General features: G+C 62.5%; 6 protein-coding genes across 6 annotated transcripts; 4 read left to right on the top strand and 2 right to left on the bottom strand.

The window, feature by feature from the left end:
- Nucleotides 1-70: 70 nt before the first annotated feature.
- On the top strand, nucleotides 71-3,379 carry RHTO_06548 (vesicular-fusion protein Sec18; the record flags this gene model as incomplete). The annotated part of the gene is made up of 8 exons (XM_016420209.1): nucleotides 71-432; nucleotides 775-928; nucleotides 1,014-1,303; nucleotides 1,360-1,517; nucleotides 1,631-1,803; nucleotides 1,921-2,055; nucleotides 2,135-2,602; nucleotides 2,660-3,379. The coding sequence occupies 8 exons, from the start codon at nucleotides 71-73 to the stop codon at nucleotides 3,377-3,379; spliced, it is 2,460 nt and encodes an 819-aa protein (XP_016269366.1).
- Nucleotides 3,380-4,003: 624 nt separating this feature from the next.
- Nucleotides 4,004-7,623, top strand: RHTO_06547 (cation/H+ exchanger; the record flags this gene model as incomplete). The annotated part of the gene is made up of 9 exons (XM_016420208.1): nucleotides 4,004-4,173; nucleotides 4,236-4,633; nucleotides 4,786-5,005; nucleotides 5,068-5,392; nucleotides 5,460-5,624; nucleotides 5,688-5,723; nucleotides 5,792-5,805; nucleotides 5,869-6,569; nucleotides 6,629-7,623. 9 exons carry the CDS (start codon nucleotides 4,004-4,006, stop codon nucleotides 7,621-7,623), a joined length of 3,024 nt encoding a protein of 1,007 aa, XP_016269365.1.
- Nucleotides 7,624-7,942: 319 nt separating this feature from the next.
- On the bottom strand, nucleotides 7,943-8,885 carry RHTO_06546 (uncharacterized protein; the record flags this gene model as incomplete). Its single annotated transcript, XM_016420207.1, has 2 exons — nucleotides 7,943-8,533; nucleotides 8,595-8,885. 2 exons carry the CDS (start codon nucleotides 8,883-8,885, stop codon nucleotides 7,943-7,945), a joined length of 882 nt encoding a protein of 293 aa, XP_016269364.1.
- Nucleotides 8,886-9,910: 1,025 nt separating this feature from the next.
- RHTO_06545 (cephalosporin esterase) lies at nucleotides 9,911-11,969 on the top strand (the record flags this gene model as incomplete). Its single annotated transcript, XM_016420206.1, has 6 exons — nucleotides 9,911-10,528; nucleotides 10,631-10,750; nucleotides 10,815-11,147; nucleotides 11,207-11,241; nucleotides 11,302-11,514; nucleotides 11,570-11,969. 6 exons carry the CDS (start codon nucleotides 9,911-9,913, stop codon nucleotides 11,967-11,969), a joined length of 1,719 nt encoding a protein of 572 aa, XP_016269363.1.
- Nucleotides 11,970-12,324: 355 nt separating this feature from the next.
- RHTO_06544 (beta-catenin-like protein 1) lies at nucleotides 12,325-14,680 on the bottom strand (the record flags this gene model as incomplete). Its single annotated transcript, XM_016420205.1, has 7 exons — nucleotides 12,325-12,525; nucleotides 12,586-12,924; nucleotides 12,984-13,307; nucleotides 13,376-13,635; nucleotides 13,689-14,248; nucleotides 14,309-14,583; nucleotides 14,657-14,680. 7 exons carry the CDS (start codon nucleotides 14,678-14,680, stop codon nucleotides 12,325-12,327), a joined length of 1,983 nt encoding a protein of 660 aa, XP_016269362.1.
- Nucleotides 14,681-15,734: 1,054 nt separating this feature from the next.
- On the top strand, nucleotides 15,735-18,253 carry RHTO_06543 (vacuolar protein sorting-associated protein VPS17; the record flags this gene model as incomplete). The annotated part of the gene is made up of 8 exons (XM_016420204.1): nucleotides 15,735-16,463; nucleotides 16,526-16,556; nucleotides 16,618-16,853; nucleotides 16,936-17,244; nucleotides 17,321-17,389; nucleotides 17,451-17,600; nucleotides 17,670-18,140; nucleotides 18,215-18,253. 8 exons carry the CDS (start codon nucleotides 15,735-15,737, stop codon nucleotides 18,251-18,253), a joined length of 2,034 nt encoding a protein of 677 aa, XP_016269361.1.
- Between the last annotated feature and the right edge of the window lie 315 nt (nucleotides 18,254-18,568).

Raw genomic sequence — 18,568 nt, 5'->3', positions numbered from 1 at the left:
GTCCGCTGGCAACCCTCGTCGTCGTCGTTCGTCCTCTCCCATTCACTCGCTGCACGCTCACACGCCCAGGATGAGCTGGTTCTCACGCACAGGCGACCAGCCACCCCAGCAACAACCGCAGCGCGGATACTCGCCCCTCCCGCCCGCTCAGCAGCCCACCCGACACCACCTCCCCACCTCGTTCCAGCACAATCCCCCTCCGCCTCCTCAGCGCGACCCGTACGCTTCGAGTCAGCGCGAGAAGCCCGTGTCTGTCTCTCGGCCTCAGCCACCTTCGTACGGCGGCGGCGGGGCGGCGAGGGGAGGCAGGTTCGCCGTCGTCGAGGCTCCCTCGCCGTCTCATGCGCTCGCCAACCGCGTCGTCCTGAACGAGCAGGACTGGAATGGCGTTCCCTATGTCGTCATCAAGGGCCAGTTTGTCTATGCCACCATGTGAGTCTCGCTCGCTGTCGAGGGTGTTCGTGGTGGCGGTGCCTCCTCGGCGTTCGAGTCGTTGGCGACGGGTGGGCGCGCTGGCTTGCGACAGGCAGGCGGAGAGAAGCTCCGTGGTGCAGACCACTTGGCGGAGTCGTCGAGCGAGGGCTTGCTCAGCCGAACCTGTTCTCTTCCGGATGTCATTCTGCTGAGACGGCGTCACGGTCCCAAGGCATCAGCTTCGGTCCTTGCCAGATCTCCACACTCCGACGCCAGCGGCCAGCAGGGCTCGCGAACCTATCAACCGACTCGTTCTCAGAGTCACACCGACTGACGCCCTTCCCTTCTCCCGCGAAACAGGTTCGACCCCTCCATCCCTCGCGGCGCAATCGGCGCAGCCCGCCTCGTCCGCCAATTCGCCGGCCTGAGCCAGTCGGGCGACGTCGTCGATGTCGAGCCGTTCGAGCCAGGTCAGTTGGGGAGCGACGTGTATCTTGCGGCATTGGATCTGGAGGTGCGTTTGCGTCGTGCATCTCGCCTAGTCATCTTCGCGAATGTGGAGCTGACTCGCTCGGGGTCTGGGGACTCGCGATGCACAGGTCGGCTACTGGTTCGAGAAGAACGCGCAACCGACCGCCTACTCCGCCGACGAACTTCAAGACGTCTTCCGCCGCGCATACGACGGCCTGATCGTCACGGTCGGCCAACCGCTCGTCTTCGACTTCCATGGACAGAACCTCCGCGCGACAGTCAAGGGCGTGCAGTGTCTCTCCCTTGAGGGCAAGGGAGCGGGTGGACATGGACGGACGGGGATCTTGACGAGCCAGACGGAGGTCAACTTTGTCAAGGACCCGGCGAGTGCAATCAAGATCAAGTCTAGCGCGAAGAAGTGCGTCTCTCCACGCTCTCCCTCTTGCTTCAACCGCTCACCTCTTCCCCGAGCAGAGCCCCGCCGAATGCCATCCTCGCTCCGAATTTCAAGTTCGAAGACATGGGTATTGGAGGCCTCGACACCGAGTTTTCGGCCATCTTTCGTCGCGCGTTCGCCAGTCGGATCTTCCCGCCTGGGTTGGTCGAGAAACTGGGCATCCAGCATGTCAAGGGTGCGTTGGCGGTGGTCCTCCCAGCTATCGCGTTGCGGCGGCCGCTATGTCGTCGATAACGCTGCAAGAGACGAACCATGCACTGAACACTTTCACGCCTCCCTGGCCCGCAGGTATCCTCCTCTACGGCCCTCCCGGTACAGGCAAGACGCTCATGGCGCGCCAAATCGGCAAGATGCTCAACGCGCGCGAACCCAAGGTCGTCAACGGTCCCGAGATCTTGAACAAGTTTGTCGGGCAGAGCGAGGAGAATGTTAGGAAGCTTTTTGCGGATGCCGAAAAGGAGGTGAGTCCGGTACCGCTTCGTGTTGTTGCTGTGTCCGGCGGGGGCGCTCCTCGCTCGGTGCAGTTGTGAGTCAAGGCGAGGAAACGGACTGACAGGCTCGTTCGTCTGCGCTCGCAGTACAAGGAGAAGGGTGACGAGTCCGGCCTGCACATCATCATTTTTGACGAGCTCGACGCTATCTGCAAGCAGCGTGGCTCGACGAACAACGGGACTGGCGTCGGCGACTCGGTCGTCAACCAGCTGCTTTCGAAGGTGCGTTCGGCGCGAAGTGGTCGAGGACGCCCGGCTCTGACGACGCCGACTGACTCTTTTCGTCCGCGTTGACGTGCAGATGGACGGCGTCGACCAGCTGAACAACATCCTCCTGATCGGCATGACGAACCGGATGGACATGATCGACGAGGCGCTCCTCCGACCCGGTCGCCTCGAAGTTCACATCGAGATCTCCCTTCCCGACGAGCAAGGTCGAGTACAGATCCTCACGATCCACACGGCCAAGATGCGGCAGAACGGCGTGATGGGTCGGGACGTGGACCTTCTCGAGCTCGCCTCGCTCACGAAGAACTTCTCGGGCGCCGAGATCGGTGGACTCGTCAAGAGCGCTACTTCGTTTGCGTTCAACCGACACGTCAAGGTTGGGACGCTTGCGGCTCTGTCGGACGACATCGACCAGATGCAGGTCGTTCGGGAGGACTTTATGAATGCGCTCGACGAGGTCCAGCCGGCGTTTGGTGTCAATGAGGAGGAGTTGCAGGCGGTCGTGCAGAACGGGATCATCCACTTTGACGAGCATGTGCACGTGAGTCGGCGTTTCTCTCGTTCGCCATGAAGCGCCTACTGACACGATCGCCCGCAGAGCATCCTCCGCGACGGCAAGCTGTTCGTCGACCAGGTTCGGACGTCGCAGCGCACGCCTCTCGTCTCGGTCCTGCTGCACGGTCCGCCCGGGTCCGGCAAGACCGCCCTTGCCGCAACAATCGCTCTTGCGTCCGAGTTCCCCTTCATCAAGCTCATCAGTGCCGAAAACATGGTCGGCTTCACCGAGTCGCAGAAGGTCGCGCACTTGTACAAGGTCTTCTCCGACTCGTACAAGAGCCCTCTGAGCGTGATCGTCGTTGACGGACTCGAGCGGATCTTGGACTGGGTCCCGATCGGTCCGAGGTTCAGCAACTCGGTCCTCCAAGCCTTGCTCGTCCTCCTCTCGAAACGACCGCCCAAGGATCGCCGCCTCCTCATCCTCTCGACTACCTCGAACCGCTCGATGCTCGCCGAGATGGACGCGATGGACGCGTTCGCGACGACCCTCCGCGTGCCGGCCGTCACGACGCTCTCGCAGCTTGTGCGGGTGCTGGAAGACGTCGGCCTCTTCGGCGAGTCGAACAAGGCGGAACAACAGCGCGCGATCAACCTCCTCCGCCAAGCAGGGTTCGGCGACGGCGAGGAAGCACCGGGACAAGGGAGGAGCTTCTCTATTGGTGTGAAGAAGTTGTTGAGTTTGGTCGAGATGTGTAGGCAGGAGGATCGGGGGTCGGCGGTCGACAAGCTCGTGGCGGAGCTGGTGCAGCTGCAGATGTAGAGTTCGAGCGGTGGGGCGCTCTCGTAGACATTCTTCTCTCGTTTCTCGCTCGTTTCGTGACACGTTATGTAGTCTTTGTACGACTTCACTTTGTCCGAGGTGCGCGAGACGAGCTGCTACGGGATCTGGCGGGTTCACGGAGGAAGTCGAGGATGCCCATGCACTCTGCCCGTCGTCTGTCCCGCTTCTGAGTCGCCATCCGCGGTATCAGTCCATTCTCGTCCCTTTGACGCGCCTGGTCGCCCTCGAGATGCCGTTGTCGCTGAGTTGACATCGCAAGCTGATGAGAATGGCGAGAGGGTGAGAGCGGCGAGAAGACGGGTTGGCGGGTTGCGCTGAGCGCGTCGGTCGGTCGAGCAGTATCCCTCCGGAGGCTTCGAGCCACCAGCAAGTCCCCCTGCGGCTTGTACGCGGTGTGAGCGGCGTCGAGGAGCCCAAGAGAGACGTTCGGGCGGTGCACGACTCTCCTCACTCAACCTCGCACTCACACATCGCTGGACGGACCAACAACCCCGATAGACTGCTCAAAACGACTGCCTGACCCACCCGTACTCGCCACGACTCGGCCCATCGCCTGACGCCCGCACACTCGCTCGCACCCCCGCTTGGCATTCCAGCCGAACGATGGCCGCATCGACGGGCACGGTGGCGGCGCTCGTCACTTTCACGGCGACGGCGACGGCTGGGCAGGTCTGGTCGAGCAGCGTCAGCCAGCCCACGGGCGGAGGAGGACACGAGACGACGATTCTCAGCGGAGGACATGATATCAACCCCATTCGTTTCGACACGAGCAAGTGCGTCAAGGCGCTCAGTGAGCTGTCATAGCAGTGCTGACGAAGTATGTACGCGCCCGCAGCCCGCTCGTTCTCGTCATCGTCCAACTGGTCCTGATCCTCGCCCTCTCCCGCATCCTCGCGCTCGCATTCCGCTGGGCCCGCCAGCCCCGCGTGGTGAGCGAAATCCTCGCCGGCATCCTCCTCGGCCCAACCGCCTTCGGCCAAATCCCCGGCTTCACAGAAAACATCTTCCCAGCCCCCTCGATCCCGTTCCTCTCGCTCATCGCCAATCTCGGATTGGTTCTCTTCTTGTTCGTCATCGGAACGGACGTCGACTTCTCCCTGTTGAGGAGGAATTTGAAGCCGACGGTTGCGGTGTCGGCCGCGGGACTGGTCATTCCGTTTGGACTTGGGTGCGCCGTCAGCGTCGGCTTGTACAACGAGTTCATCAGCAAGGACGTCAAGTTCACGACTTTCAGTGCGTCGCGGCGTCGTCCTTCGGCAGTGAGTCGGCTGGCTGACCCGAAGTCGTTGCCTCCCTCAATCTTCGCCCTCCTCGCCTCTGCCCGACTCTTTCTCTCCTCCTGCTCCTTTCCCTCCAATCTTCTCCGTCTGAACTTACGCCCACAGTGACCTTCATCGGCACAAGCTCATCCATCACCGCCTTCCCCGTCCTGAGCCGCATCCTCTCCGAACTGCAGCTCTTCACCGACCCAGTCGGACTCGTCGTCCTCGCCTCGGGCGTCGTCAACGACGTCATCGGGTGGTGCTTGCTGGCGCTCTCGGTCGCACTCGCCTCGGCTGGCCAAGGCGTCGTGGTTGTGTACATCCTACTGACCATGGTCGGCTGGTGCGTCGCCTTGCGTTTCTTTCGCTCACCTGCAATACTGAAGATCGTGTTCGCGCACACAGGACCCTCGCACTCTTCTTCCTCGCCCGCCCAGCGCTCAACTGGCTCGCGCGCACAACCGGCTCCTACACGCGCGCCGACGGCCCAACTCAAGGCTACGTCTGCGCGACCCTCGCTCTCGTCCTAATCTCCGCCTGGTTCTGCCAAATCATCGGCATTTCGGAAATCTTTGGCGGGTTCCTCGTCGGCTTGATCGTTCCTCGCACGCTTGGACACCACTTCGCGAGCAGGATTGAAGACCTTGTCGTGTGCATCTTCATCCCGTTGTATTTTGCAACGTCGGGGTTGAGGACGAACCTGACGTTACTCAATACCGGCACGATCTGGGTGGGTCCTCCCTCTCCCTCCTCCCTCTTTCCCTCCAGCGCTCGCTAACGGCCGCCCTCGTGCGCAGGGCTGGGTGATCTGCGTAATGGTCGTCGCCTTCTCCGGCAAGTTCCTCGGCAGCGCCATCGCCGCCCGCGCGACAGGGTTCACGTGGAGACAGGCTGGAGCGACCGGGTCACTCATGAGTGCCAAGGGGTTGATTGAGTTGATTGTGCTGAACCAGGGGTTACAGGTGCGTTCGCGTTGATCGCTCTATCAGTACAGGAACATCATGGCTGACTTAATGCACGTGCAGGTCGGGATCATCAGCACGACCGTGTTCAGTATCTTTGTGCGTTCCGCTCCGGGTCCGCCTTCTCTCGCCCTTCGCAAACTGCTGACCGTCGAGTTTTTCCGCAGGTTCTTGAAGCGCTGTATGAGCTACTCCTTGCTCTACCGAAACGCCCAACCAAGCTGACTTCCTTGACCGTCCGCAGCGTCTTGACGATCGCCTCGACCCCGCTCACGCTCGCCTTCTACCCACCCCGCCACCGTCCCTCAACGAAGCACACCCCGGCCATCTCCACCACACTCGACTCGAAACCCCGCTCGTCGCTCGACAAGTCCAGTCTCTCGCTCCGCATGCGCACGAGGTTCATCGTCATGCTCGACCAACTCGAGTCGCTCGGAGCGGCCATGGTGTTCACGCATTTGCTTGCGTCGGCGCCGGCGCCGATGGGGCAGGCGACGAAGATGGGCGGGTCGTCGCAAGGAGGCGAAACGTTGACTTCCGGTGACGGACTCCTCGCGCCGGCGCACGAAGGGACGGTTTCGACCGGGTCGACTTCTCCCGCTTCGACTCCCCTTCCTCCCGCTTCGCAGCAGCAGCTCGAAGTTACCCCACTGCGACTTGTCGAGCTTACCGAGCGCGGAAGCGGTGTCATGCTCGCCTCGGAAGAAGCCGCCTCGCACCTTGCGCGGGACCCACTTGTTTCACTTTACCGCACCTTCGCCTCGCTCCCCTCCTCGTCGGGAGTGCACGTCGCAACAGGCGAGTTTGCGATGACTGCGGCGGAGAATTGGCCCGAGACGGTGGCGAGGTGTACGGAGGAAGGGGCGGCAGAATTGTTGGTCGTGCCGTGGAAGCTCGGGAGTGCGAGTGGGCCGCGCGAGGAGGGGAACGTCGTCGAGTCATTCAGTGCGTTCGCAGCTTGCTCTCTTCCGCTCAGGTCACGACTGATCCTTCGCACTGCGCAGTCCCGAACCCATTCGAGGCCTTGTTTGGCAACGCCGTCCCCGGCTCGTCGACCTCGGCACAAGTGAGCGGCGCCCCCCTCTTCGCCGCCTTCCTTCGCGACGTCTTCCTCGAGACCTCCTGCGACGTCGGCGTCCTCCTCGACCGTTCGTGTCCTTCGGCTGCCTCGATTGCGCACGCACCGAAGCACCTGTACATCCCGTTTTTCGGTGGTGCGGATGATCGGACTTGCCTCGAGATTGCGGTCCAGTTCGTCAAGCGTTCGGCGGGCGCTGTCACCGCGACGGTTCTCGTCGTCACGCGTGCGGCGGAGCCGACGGAGGAAGACCAAGCAGCGAACGGGCTCGATCGCCAAGACGCCGACGGCGCCGAAGCGACCTCGACCACCAAACTCGACGCGATCTTCTCGCCCGCCTTGTCGCTTCCGCCTAGCAGTCCCGCCGCACACAACAACCACCTCTCGCTTGGACACGGCGGCACGCATCATGGTGGCACGCGGGCGGGCGAGACGCACTACGGCAGTTCGCACGGGCAGCATGCGCTTGCGAGTGCGACGGCCGACGATGTCGCCCTCGAGCAAGTCGCTGCCGTTGCGTCGACCCTACCCACCGGCGCACTCGTCATCGAACGCGTCTCGACTGCTTTCCCGCTCGCAACGGCCGTCACCCGCCTCCGCACGCTCACCGCAACCCAGCCAACCTTGACCCTCCTCGGCCGCTCGCGACTCGACGCCCCCTCGCACCGCCTCGAGTCTCTGACGCTCCTCAAGTCCGCCGAGAGAGCTGGCACGCTCGGCGCCTGTGCGAGCAGCGAAGTCCGTCGTGCGGTGGGCGAAGCAGCCACCGCTGTGCTCGTCGCGCCGGAGGACGTGCGGGCTGAGTGGGTGATGGTTGTACAGAGTCGCGCGACGGCGGGGAAGAGAGCGCAGAAGAGGATGGTTGCGGCGGGGCGGAGCTTGAGTGTCGGGACCGTGTATGGCGAGAAGGCGGACGCTTGATGGAGCGGACGCCTCGCCTGCTGTTGATACCCTTTTCGTTCGTTCTGCATACCTTGTCGTTACTGTCCATCTTGTTGTCCCCGCCGCTGTTTTCTCATCTGTCGTGCTTGCATTTGCAGCCTGTCGCATCCTCGCTCGACCGGTCGCTCGGGACAGAGACGAGGAGAGCTGTCTTCTCGCGAGCGAACAAGATGAGAAGGGATTGCAACGAGCGAGAGTAAGACACAAGCAACAAGAAGAGCACGACAAGGTAAGAGGAGGGGAGGGGAAGGTAAGCTACAGCAAGATCCGACAGACCGCTCGAAACGCCTTCCACCGCTTACAACGCCGCCGCACGAGCATGCACCTTTGCCCACTCCTCGGTCGCCCTACTCGCGCCGGACCCCGACGCCGACTCCGCGACGGACTCGAACTCGTCTTCGTCGCTCAACCTCGACCACCCATCTTCGTCGCTCCCGCCGGCGATAGATGGTGAGGTGGAGGGGATGACCCAGCCTGCTTCTTCGGCACTGAGGAGGTCGGGCAGGGGAGCGGTGTCGCAGGTTGGGCTGGAGGGAGCGAGGGTGGGGGACTTGGAGGAGGTAAGGAGAGGAGAGGCGTGGGCGTCGGTGAAGGGGTCGTCAGAGTCGTTGTAAGCGTTGGGGACGAAGAGGGTCTCCTCGACTGCGGTTAATAGCTCAGGGGCGTCGGTGGCAGTCGAAGCGGGTTGAGTGGCGGAAATCGAGGCCTTGACGCCCGCGTTGTCCACCGTCTCGACCATCCTGCCTCCCTCCGGAAGCGCAGACGCATCAATAGCCGGCGTTGTGCGTCCGGACAGCTGAGCGAGTGGGACATCGTCGTCGTTTTCGAACTCGGAGGCGCCGAGGACGTGCTGTGGCGAGTCGCGAGTCGGCGAGCGGATCTCGTAGCGCTGCAGAGCGTTCGAAGCGTCAACAAAGAGAGATTCGGCGAGCTGGAAAGCCGGAACTCACGCCCTGCTCAGCCTGGGCGTTTGGCGAGTGGGACTGCGACGGAGCGCCCTTTCTCTGCCTGACCTCGTATCCGTGCAACCCCTGCTGCGCTTCGATCCCTGTCCCAGCTCCCTGCGGCACCGCTTGCACTTCTACCATCCTTCGCTGTCCCGCGATGCGTCTCCTGTCCCGATCTCGGCGCTCCCGCTCGAGGTCGTCAAGAAACGCCGGCACGACCTCGACGAGGATGACGGTCACGGCGACGACGGTCACTACGCCCAGTGCGATTGGCAGAGCGTACGCCCACGGCATCTTGAGCTGTGTAGGGCGGTGAAAGATGAAGTGGGGCGGGTTCGGGCGATGAGGATGAGGGTGACGGGAGGAGGGACTGGTTGACGGCGGGGCGGGTTCAGCGGCGAGCAAAGGAGTCTGGAGAAGCAGCCGAGCAGTCCAGGCAGGTCAGCCAGGCAGGGTGAGGTGGTCGTCGTAGGCTGACGAAGGGTTCTCCCCGTCAAAAACTCTCGCTCAACCTCGCACGCCTCTTGCTGCGTACTGCTGGATTGCTGCTGTTACGCAGAGACTGCAAGTGAGCTCTGCCGACCTCGCATCGCCCGCCCGCGCTTCCAGTCCTGCTCCTCGACGACTCGCTCCTCTTCATCAGTCGGCGACTCCGGACAGCGCGTGAAGGGCGGTGAAGGATGGCGAGTGGCAGGAGGAAGTGACTGGGGGTCTGTCAGTACCGCCAGACGCCTTCGCTCGTCCACCGTTGCAGCTGACCACCTTGCGAGCTCAGCGTCTGGTCGCCTGTCTCGCGGGTGATCCTGCTCCGGCGCTACTTCTTGCTCCGACACGGCCGTACCGTCGGCAGGTGATCTCGCGCTGACAGAGCGTTCGGTCTGACAGCACGGATCGGCTGACGAAGCTTCTGTGATGTCCCCACTCGCTTTCCCCTCCTCCGAAACGCTCCTTTCTTCGCCTCGCCTCCACTCCCTCGCCTCCGCCCAAAGCCTAAAGTCAGCTACACACACTCTTGGCACACTGTTCTGAGTCAGTACAAACGGCGCTAGCAGCGCGATCGACCTTGCCTGACACACAGCGAGCGTTCGTCACGGAGCGGGGACGAGACAGGTCGTCGGGCTCGTCGGATCGCTCGTGCTCTCCTTTCGACGCGGATGAACGGATGAAGCACTCCGCTCGAGCGTGGTGGTGTCCCCGCAGGATGCCTGCGGCTCGCTCACGCCCGCCGAGCGGGGACAGACAGAGAATTCACCCGACCTTCGTCCTGCTTTCTTGCTTTCTTCCTTGCTGTTGCCCCCTCGCCTTTCCGACTTGCCGCCATGCTTCTCAAACTCTTTACCCTCGCCTCCTTCGCTGCGACGATCCAGCTCGCCTTCGCCTCGCCAACCTCTCTCGTTCGCCGCACGAACCCTAACGAGCCCCCGCCCGTCGTCGACCTGGGCTACGCCCGCTACCAGGGCTACCTAAACGAGACCGCCGGACTCTACTGGTGGCGCGGAATCCGCTACGCCTCGGCTCAGCGCTTCCAGGCTCCTCAGACGCCCGCGACGCACAAAGCCGTCCGCAACGCGACTGAGTATGGACCGATCTGTTGGCCTGCCAGCGAGGGCGTCAATACGACCAAGGGGATGCCCCCGCCTAGCAACAGTTCGAGCAGTGCGCCGCAGAAACAGGCGTCGGAGGATTGCCTCTTCCTCGATGTCCTTGCGCCCGCCGGCTCGTGCGAGGGTGCCAACCTCCCTGTTCTCGTCTACATCCACGGAGGTGGCTACGCCTTTGGCGACGCGAGTACCGGCAGCGACTTTGCCGCCTTCATCAAGCACACCGGAACCAAGATGGTCGTTGTGACTCTGCAGTACCGACTCGGTGTTTATGGTTTCCTTGCCGGCCAGGCAATGAAGGACTACGGTGTCACCAACGCTGGCTTGCTCGACCAGGTGAGCTTTCCGCATGTCCCGCCCATCTTTCGACTCATACTGACGCCGTTCCGCATGTCCCGCCCGTCTTTCGACTCATGCTGACGCCTCTCCCGCTCGCAGCAATTCGCCCTTCAATGGGTTCAGCAGCACATCTCGAAATTCGGCGGCAACCCTGATCTTGTTTCTATTTGGGGCGAGTCTGCAGGCGCAGGGTCCGTTATGAACCAGATCATTGCGAACGTGAGGCATCCGGACCCGTTTCTGGCGTAGTTTCCCCACCCCTGACCTCCCTCTCGTCTCGCAGGGCGGCAACACGGTCAAGGCTCTCGGTCTCAAGAAGCCCCTCTTCCACGCCGCCATCGGCTCCTCCGTCTTCCTCCCCTACCAAGCCAAGTACAACTCCCCCTTCGCCGAACTCCTCTACTCCCAACTCGTCACGGCGACGAACTGCACCAAAGCCGCCTCGTCTTTCGCTTGTCTCGAAGCTGTCGACGCCGCGGCGCTCGCGGCGGCGGGCGTGAAGAACTCGGCGGCGTTCCCGTTCGGATTTTGGTCGTATGTCCCCGTCGTCGACGGGACGTTCTTGACTGAGCGCGCGTCGCTCCTCCTCGCCAAGGGCAAGAAGAACCTCAATGGCGTGCGTGCCGAGCTGTTCAGCACTTCAGGATCTCGCTGACACTGCGGACTGGCTCGCAGAACCTCTTCACCGGCATCAACAACCTGGACGAAGGGTGAGTGCTTGTCCCGCCTTCCTGCGTCACGAGACTGACGCTTTCCTGTGCAAATTTCAGCTACATCTTCACGGACCCCACGACTGTGAACGACACGACGACGGACCAGACGCAGCTGGCCTCCCAGTTCGACCACCTGCTCGCCGGCCTCTTCCCCTACATCACCACCGACGAGCGCCAAGCCGTCGCGAAGCAGTACCCAATCTCCGAGGCGCCGTCGAAGGGCAACACTTTCTCCCGCATCTCGGCCGTCATCGCCGACTCGACCTTTGTGTGCGTTGCGTCTCGTCCTCCTCCAGAGTCCCGCTGATTTCCCGCTTGCCCGCAGCTGCCCGACCTACTGGACCGCCGAGGCCTTCGGCTCGTCCGCCCACAAGGGTCTCTTCGACTATGCGCCCGCTCACCACGCGACCGACAATTCGTACTACATCGGCTCCATCTGGAACGGCAAGAAGTCGGTCTCGTCCGTCCAGTCCTTCGACGGCGCGCTCGGCGGCTTCATCGAGACATACGACCCGAACAACAACGCCGCCAACAAGACGATCAACCCCTACTGGCCGACGTTCGACTCGGGCAAGCAACTCCTCTTCAACACGACGACGAGGGACACCCTCTCGCCCGCCGACCCGCGTATCGTCGAGACCTCGAGCTTGACCGACTTTGGCACGAGCCAGAAGACCAAGTGCGACTTCTGGCGCGGCTCCATCTCGGTGAACGCGGGTCTCTAGGCGTCTTTCACCCCGGCTTCCTTCGTTTCTTTCGTTGTTTATTCTTGCAGTCCCGTTGTATCGGCCTTTCTCGCGTGTAGCTCACTCGAGTACAGACGTTGGCGAGTGCAAAAAGCAGTCTTTTCGGTCCACAGCAGCAAGTCGAGGGTTTACCGCGTTTACCTTCGCCTTCAGCGCTCACCTCGCTCGAAGGGCTTGTTCCGAGAGCAACTGATGCTCCGCCTCTCTCTGAACGCTCAGAGCAGCGTCTCGCTGCACCGGCCGTCGGTGCTATCTTCGAGCACCCCGGCCTCTGCCTCTGGCAGACGCCTGCCGCTCGCCGCGCTCAACGACATGAGAGACTGTCTTGAGCTTTTCACTCTATACTCTCGAGATACCTCGCCAGCCCCGCCAGGATAGCCTTCCGCTCCTCACCCTCTGTCGGGACCGCATCCTCACCTGCGTCCTCCGGTCGGTCTCCCTCGCCGATGTTATCCGCATACTCGTTCAGGACGGCGATCACGTTGCGGAGAGACTTGTCGCGGCGAGAGAGAAGCATGAGAACGTGGTCGCGGGCCTGTGGGGTGGTGGAGTCAGAACAAGGCTTGACGAAGCGGAAAGGAAGGCTCGAACGCACCCCGTCGTCCTCCATGCACACCCACGCCGTTACATAGTCCGCCAGCTGCAACGCGAACAAGCCATTGTCGAGCTTCTCGAGGTACAGCTCGTCCTCGTCCATTTCCTGCGCGAGGATCGGATCGACACCCTTCGCAATCCGAGTCTCGAGCTCTTCGCGGATCTCGAGAAGGCGGTCGATCTTCTCGTAATCGTTCTCGACGAACTTGGCGAGCAGTCGCATGCGGGGAGGAGAGTCGGAGGGGAGGGAGGTGAAGAGGGATGAGAGGATGGCGAGGATGTGCTCGATGTCTTCGTGGGTGGTCGCGAGCGCGGCCTTTTTCTTCTTCTTGTCGTCGGACTGCGTGCAAGATGGATGGGCCTCTCAATCGACATGCGCAAGAACGAGACTGAACGCACCCGACCCATGAACGCCGCGAACAGCGTTTTCAGCCCCAACGCCTCCACAAACCGCTCACACAACGGCGCGCCCTCCCTGCCCTGCAACGCATGATCGAGTGTCTTGATAGCCCTGTTGCGTGACATGTTCTTGGCCTTCAGCATGAGGACGAGGAGCTCAATGCCTTCGTCGGCGAGGAAGGCGGCTTTGACGGCGTGGACGGGCGGGTCGGACGGGTTCGACGGAGGAAGGGTAGGCGAGGAAAGGCAGGAGCACAAGGCGTCGAAGACGTTCTCCATGTATTCCTCCTCCTCCGAGCCGACTGGATCCCGCTTGCGGTAGGTCTGCGTGAGACAAAGCGGCGTCAACTGTCTCTGCAGCTTTCAACGTGACAAGGAGGTATCTAGCGCACCGAGAGGACCTTGAGCAAGATCTCGACCCACCCCTCGCTTCCAACCCTCTGCCGCGCCTCATTCACACCCTGCACAACCTCCGCCGGCAAGCTCAGCACCAGAGCAAACATCTCTGCTGCGTAGAAGTGGTTTTGGTCATACTCGACGGGCTTTGAGGTTTGCGAGAGGCGGTTGACGAGGAACGAGAGGAAGGGCGATTTTGGCGAGAGGAAGGGTGAGGCGAGGGCGGGCGAGAGGGAGATGAGGTTCTCGATAAGGCCTGTGTGGCGTAAGTTAGCCCACGCTCGCACATTGTCGATGGATGATGCGCACCGAGAGTGTGGAAGAGACCGTTCCGCTCGCCCTCGTCCTCCTCGTTGACTCGCTGCAGCTGCGCAACGACGAGGTCGACCACGCCCGCCTCGACCAACCCGTCCAACAACGCCTTCATCGCCGTCCGCTTCTTCTCAACCGCGCCATCCCCGTCCTCCTCGTCCTCGTCGACCTCTTCCAGGTCCTCTGGATCCAGCAGCTCCTCCAAGACCTCAACGACAGCAATCGGAACGTCCATATTCTCGTGCGAGAGGAGGTCGGCGAACGTATTAGGCGTCGAATTCTCGAGCATGAGGGGATAGGCGAGTGCCGGCGCAGTCGAGAAGAGGAAGACGGCGCGAATCGCTTCGAGGAGGTTGAATTCGGAGTCGACAAACTTCTCCGGGTCGGAGGGGAACCGAGTGCGCAAGTCGCGGTTCTTGTTGACGGCCTTTTCGAGGTTCAGGAGCTGTTTCCGCACGCTCTGGGGCGTCAAGTCCTCGCCTGGCAGCTGCTCGTCGTTCCCCGACCCCTCCATGATGCTGAGCACCTCCTTCTGCACCGTGTTAAGTCCACCGCCGCTGTGCAGGCCGGATCAGCGCGCGCACGAACAGAAGGAGAGCGAGCCAAGTCGAACTCACAAGAACCGCCCGTCCTCGTCCTCCTCTGCAAAGTAGTCCGCGTCCCCATTCGGCGCAAACTCTCCCTCCTGAGCACCTGCACCTCCCTCATCCTCCTCGTCCGACCCGTCCTGGACCGTCACGCCCTTCGCTTTCGCCTTGCCCTTGTCTGCACCGGCAGTCGGGGCAGGACCGCTGGGCGTGTCGAGGCGGACGGACTTGTATGACTCTGGGTCGAGCGAAGGCGCTTCGTGTTTCCGCTTTGTGCCGACGGTGGACTTTGGGAGAGGCGGTCGCTGCAAGGCGGGGGAACGGGGGTCAAGTCAGCGCGATGGACAGCCGGTGGCTGTGAGACCGCGGCAGGCGTACCTTGAAGATGTCGTCGATGTCCATCTCTGGTAAATCAAGGCTCGGTAGCGAGAGTAGCGAGATGTGGAGGAGCGAGAGATGCGGCGTCGCAGGTTGGTCTCCCCGTCGCCGGGGCACATCGCTCGTACGATGCTGTGCAGCTGCTCGGTCACTCGTTTGCCTCCACTAGAACGCTCGAGACGCTCCCTAGCACGCCGCATCGCCTTCTCGCGCTTCCTGACCCCGTCCTCGCTTCTCATCAGTTCCGGCTCTCTCGACACGTCAACGCGACGGGGAGCGGTGGCGCATGCTGGGCACAGTGTCGAGGGCTCTGTGACGCGAGGCGCGGCGCGAAAAGGCAGACCGGCAGGCTCAATATCGGAGAAAGGCGGCTTCCGACTCCAGGCGTTCGTCTTGTCTCCTCGCACGGCTCCGCAGGCTGTGCTTTGAATTGGCGGATGGCTCCTATGCCATCATTCTAGTACACAATACTGCCGCAGGCTTCGCGCAACGCTGGTAGGATATCTCACGGCCCCGCCCTCCCGGTCTCGCGCTCGCGACTTGGGTGTCTAGCCCCATCCGCTGCTACTGCCCGGCCTATCTTGGATCGTTCCCAATCGATGGGCTGCATGTGTCGACGTGTGTGGCGGTCTCTCGGGAGGTCGAGCAATGGTGATTACGCCCCACTGATGCTCTGTGCGGTGTTCGCGCCTAGCTCTTCTCACACCTCACGGCTGCCCTTCGATCTGTCTCGACACATTAGCGTGGTGCCAACGCTGCTGCCACTGTTGACTGGTGGCCCCTCACACGCCTTGCGGGTGTGTATCCTCGTGTCACTGACTTCTTCACCGCGCACAGCAGCGCCTCGACCCAGTCTCTGCGCAGGTCTCGAGCGGCTCAGTTAGTCGCTGATCGGATAAGACGTGAGACCGAGCGATTAGATTTTCGAGGGTGTCCCCCTCACTTCGGCCTGTACTTGGCGAAACGCAGCCTAGCGAGTCTTGGTCAAAAGGCGGAGAAAAGGACCCCGAGGTGTTCGTCGTCGCGGCTGGAGAGACCGCTGCCAGTGACAGCGACAGTGTGAGCGAGAGGACGCGCCATGCTCAGCCCGTCGTTGCTGAGTCCCGCTGCGGCCGTCGTTGGCGGAGTCGTCGAGGACAAGGCCAAGTCGCTCTCTCGCTCTTCTCCCTCGACTCGATCCGGCGCCAGACGCTCGTGCGTCGCTGAGAAGGACTCGTACTGCGCTCCACGCTGCTGCTGCCGGTCCGCACTCGCGCTCCTCCCTCCCAACCCGTCCTCATCGGCCAACCCGCCCTCGTCGACTTCGACTCCCTGCGCACGCCTCTTCCCGACCCGTCCGGCCTTGCGACGCACGTCTGACGACTCCACCTCACTCGCAATGAACGACTACGACCCGCTCCATCCCGCAGCGTACGAACCCGCTCGTCACTCCCCCCACCCAGGCAGCGACCTCTCCTCTGTCGCACCTCGCGCGCCCCTGCCAGGCTACGACAGGGACTACCGGGCGCCTGGGTTCGGGTCGGCTAGTCCACCGTCCCGAGAGAGCGACGCGTGGCAGCACGGCGGGACGAGCGGAGATGGGTGGGGAGCGAGCGGTGAGGGATCACAGCAGCAGCAGCAGGGGAGGACGGCGGGACTCGTACCGCGCAGTGCACAGGTGGCGGACTCGATGAATGGCCGGCGGGCGGCGGGCGAGGCGGGCTCGAACGGCGGACAGGGTGCTCAGCAGCGAGAGGGGTTCATCCGCATCAGGATCATGGGGTTGGAGAGGAACAGGCGCGACATCTACATCAAGTTCAATGCAGAGGTGCGTTGGGCGGGCTCGGGCCCTCGAGGTAGTGCGACCTGACCTCGCTCTTCTCTCCACAGACGAACCTCCCGAACTTTCACCACTCCAGCTGTGCGTTCCCAACTGCTTCTATCGTCCGTTTACTGCGCCTTCTAATCCGGACGCCCCGCAGACCGCTCCATCTCCCGCTCGTACGGCGAGTTCATGTCTCTCGTCTCCGCCCTCTCCGTCACCTGCCCCCAATCAATCATCCCCGCGCTTCCTCTCGCCCAAACCTCCGCCGCATCAGACGAAGAAGACGACCGGCTCATCAAGGCTGCGTTTCAGAAGTGGGTTGTGAGGGTGATGAGTGATCCGGCGGTTGTGAGGGATGAGGAGATGCGCAGTTTCATTGAGAGCGACTTTGGGGTGCGTGCCGGGCGCTCGCTGGTTTTGCCTGACTGCTCTCTGAGAGTCCAGGCTGACGGGCCTCGAGTTCGCGCGCGCGCAGTACACGGCTCGGTCACGCAAGAAGTCCTCCGCCGCGTCCTTCTCCTTCTCTCGGAGCTCCCGCCTCCCAGGCGAACTCGACGACCCCCTCACGCTCGCCAAAATCTCCATGTCACGGCTCGAATCCACCTTCCACGACACGGCCAAGACCATCGACCGAGTCTCGAAAACTCGACGGGCGGCAGCGACGAGCGTGAACGATTTGGGCGACCAACTGAATACGTTTGCGTTGGCGGAGAGTTATGCGCCGTTAGCGGCGGGGTTCAAGAGGTTGGCGAGGAGCGTCAAGGTTGATGCGGATTTGTTGGCGGTGCAGGCAAGTCGAGCGCTTTCCTTTTCCCTCGCCTCGCTGTTCGGCGGGCTGACGAGGTTCGCTGCGTCCCCAGTCGATTCAGGAACAGATTACACTCGGCGACATGTTTGTCTACCAGTCCGCCAACGCCAAGTCGGCCAAGGTGCGTCCTCATCCTCCTCCCCTCCCTCTCTCCCCTCGCTCACTCCCTCGTCGCACAACAGGAAACCCTCTCAGGGCGCGACGCCGTAGCCGACGAACACCGCCAAGCCGTCAAGTCGAGCATCTCGAAGCGACGCAACATTGAAAAACTCAAGAGTGCGTCGTCGTTGAGGGCGGACAAGGTCAATGAGGCGTTGGAGGATCTTGACGAGGTGCGTTTCTCGCGTCTTTCTGTGGGTTTGTGGAGTGAGAGTTGAGGCTGATGAGAGTGGGTTGGACAGGCCCAGCGATACGAAGAGACCCTCGCCCGCCGACTCCAAGGCATCTCAACCAACCTCCAACCCTCCCTAACCCGTCACTCGATCGACACCCACTCGGACCTGCTCTCCACCCTCCTCGAGCACGCGCGGCAGACCCTCCTTTGCGAGAAACAGCGGCTGAAGGAGTTTGAGCTCCTGAGACCGGACGTGAAGGCGATCAAGAGGCAGGAGGCAGGGGTGATTTATCATACGGCGCCGGGGGGACAGGTGGTGGGACGTGCAGGGGCTGGGGCGTCGTCCGTCTCGAGTCGACCGGCGCCAACGCCGGGGTCGCCTACTCCGAGTCGAGTCGCTCCCTCGGCTCCGGCGGATCCGCTGGGAGGAGAGAGCGGCAGGGACTTGGGCTCGATGGCGCAGAAGGCGCAGAAGAGGAGCGTCAGGAGTATGGCGAGTTCGGTGCATGTCGAGGGCGACAGGAGGCAAAAGGTTGATGTGCGTTTCCGCCCCGCTCCCTCTCTCTAGAATCTGCTTCATGTGGCTGAGCTGACGGTCTGTGCGGTGCGCAGGCTAGGATGGCGGCTTCGATGCTGGCGAACGGGTTCTGAACACCGACTCTGGCCTCTCCTTGACAGCTTTCTCCGCTCTTCCTCCCGCACTCTCGTTTCCAGCAGCAGTTTCTGTACACTCGTTGTTGTATTCCAAGCTCGTTGCGCACAGGCGGACGGGCGGACAAGGCTAGTGTGGCGATTCCAGCGTCAAGCGGGCCTTCGAGCGATTTCTGCTGTGCGCAATCTCTCGCGGATAGGACACCGACGTCAAGCGGGCTGACGATAGCGAGCGCCGTTGGCTGGATCGGTAAGGGGCCCGAGCGATTGCGATCCTGCTCGCTCGACCGCGGTCGGGAGGGCATCGCAGCGGTC

This window comes from Rhodotorula toruloides (assembly GCF_000320785.1).
Source record: "Rhodotorula toruloides NP11 unplaced genomic scaffold Scaffold43, whole genome shotgun sequence".
NCBI classification, from domain to species: Eukaryota; Fungi; Basidiomycota; class Microbotryomycetes; order Sporidiobolales; family Sporidiobolaceae; genus Rhodotorula; species Rhodotorula toruloides.
This window is presented reverse-complemented; position numbering and strand designations above follow the sequence as displayed.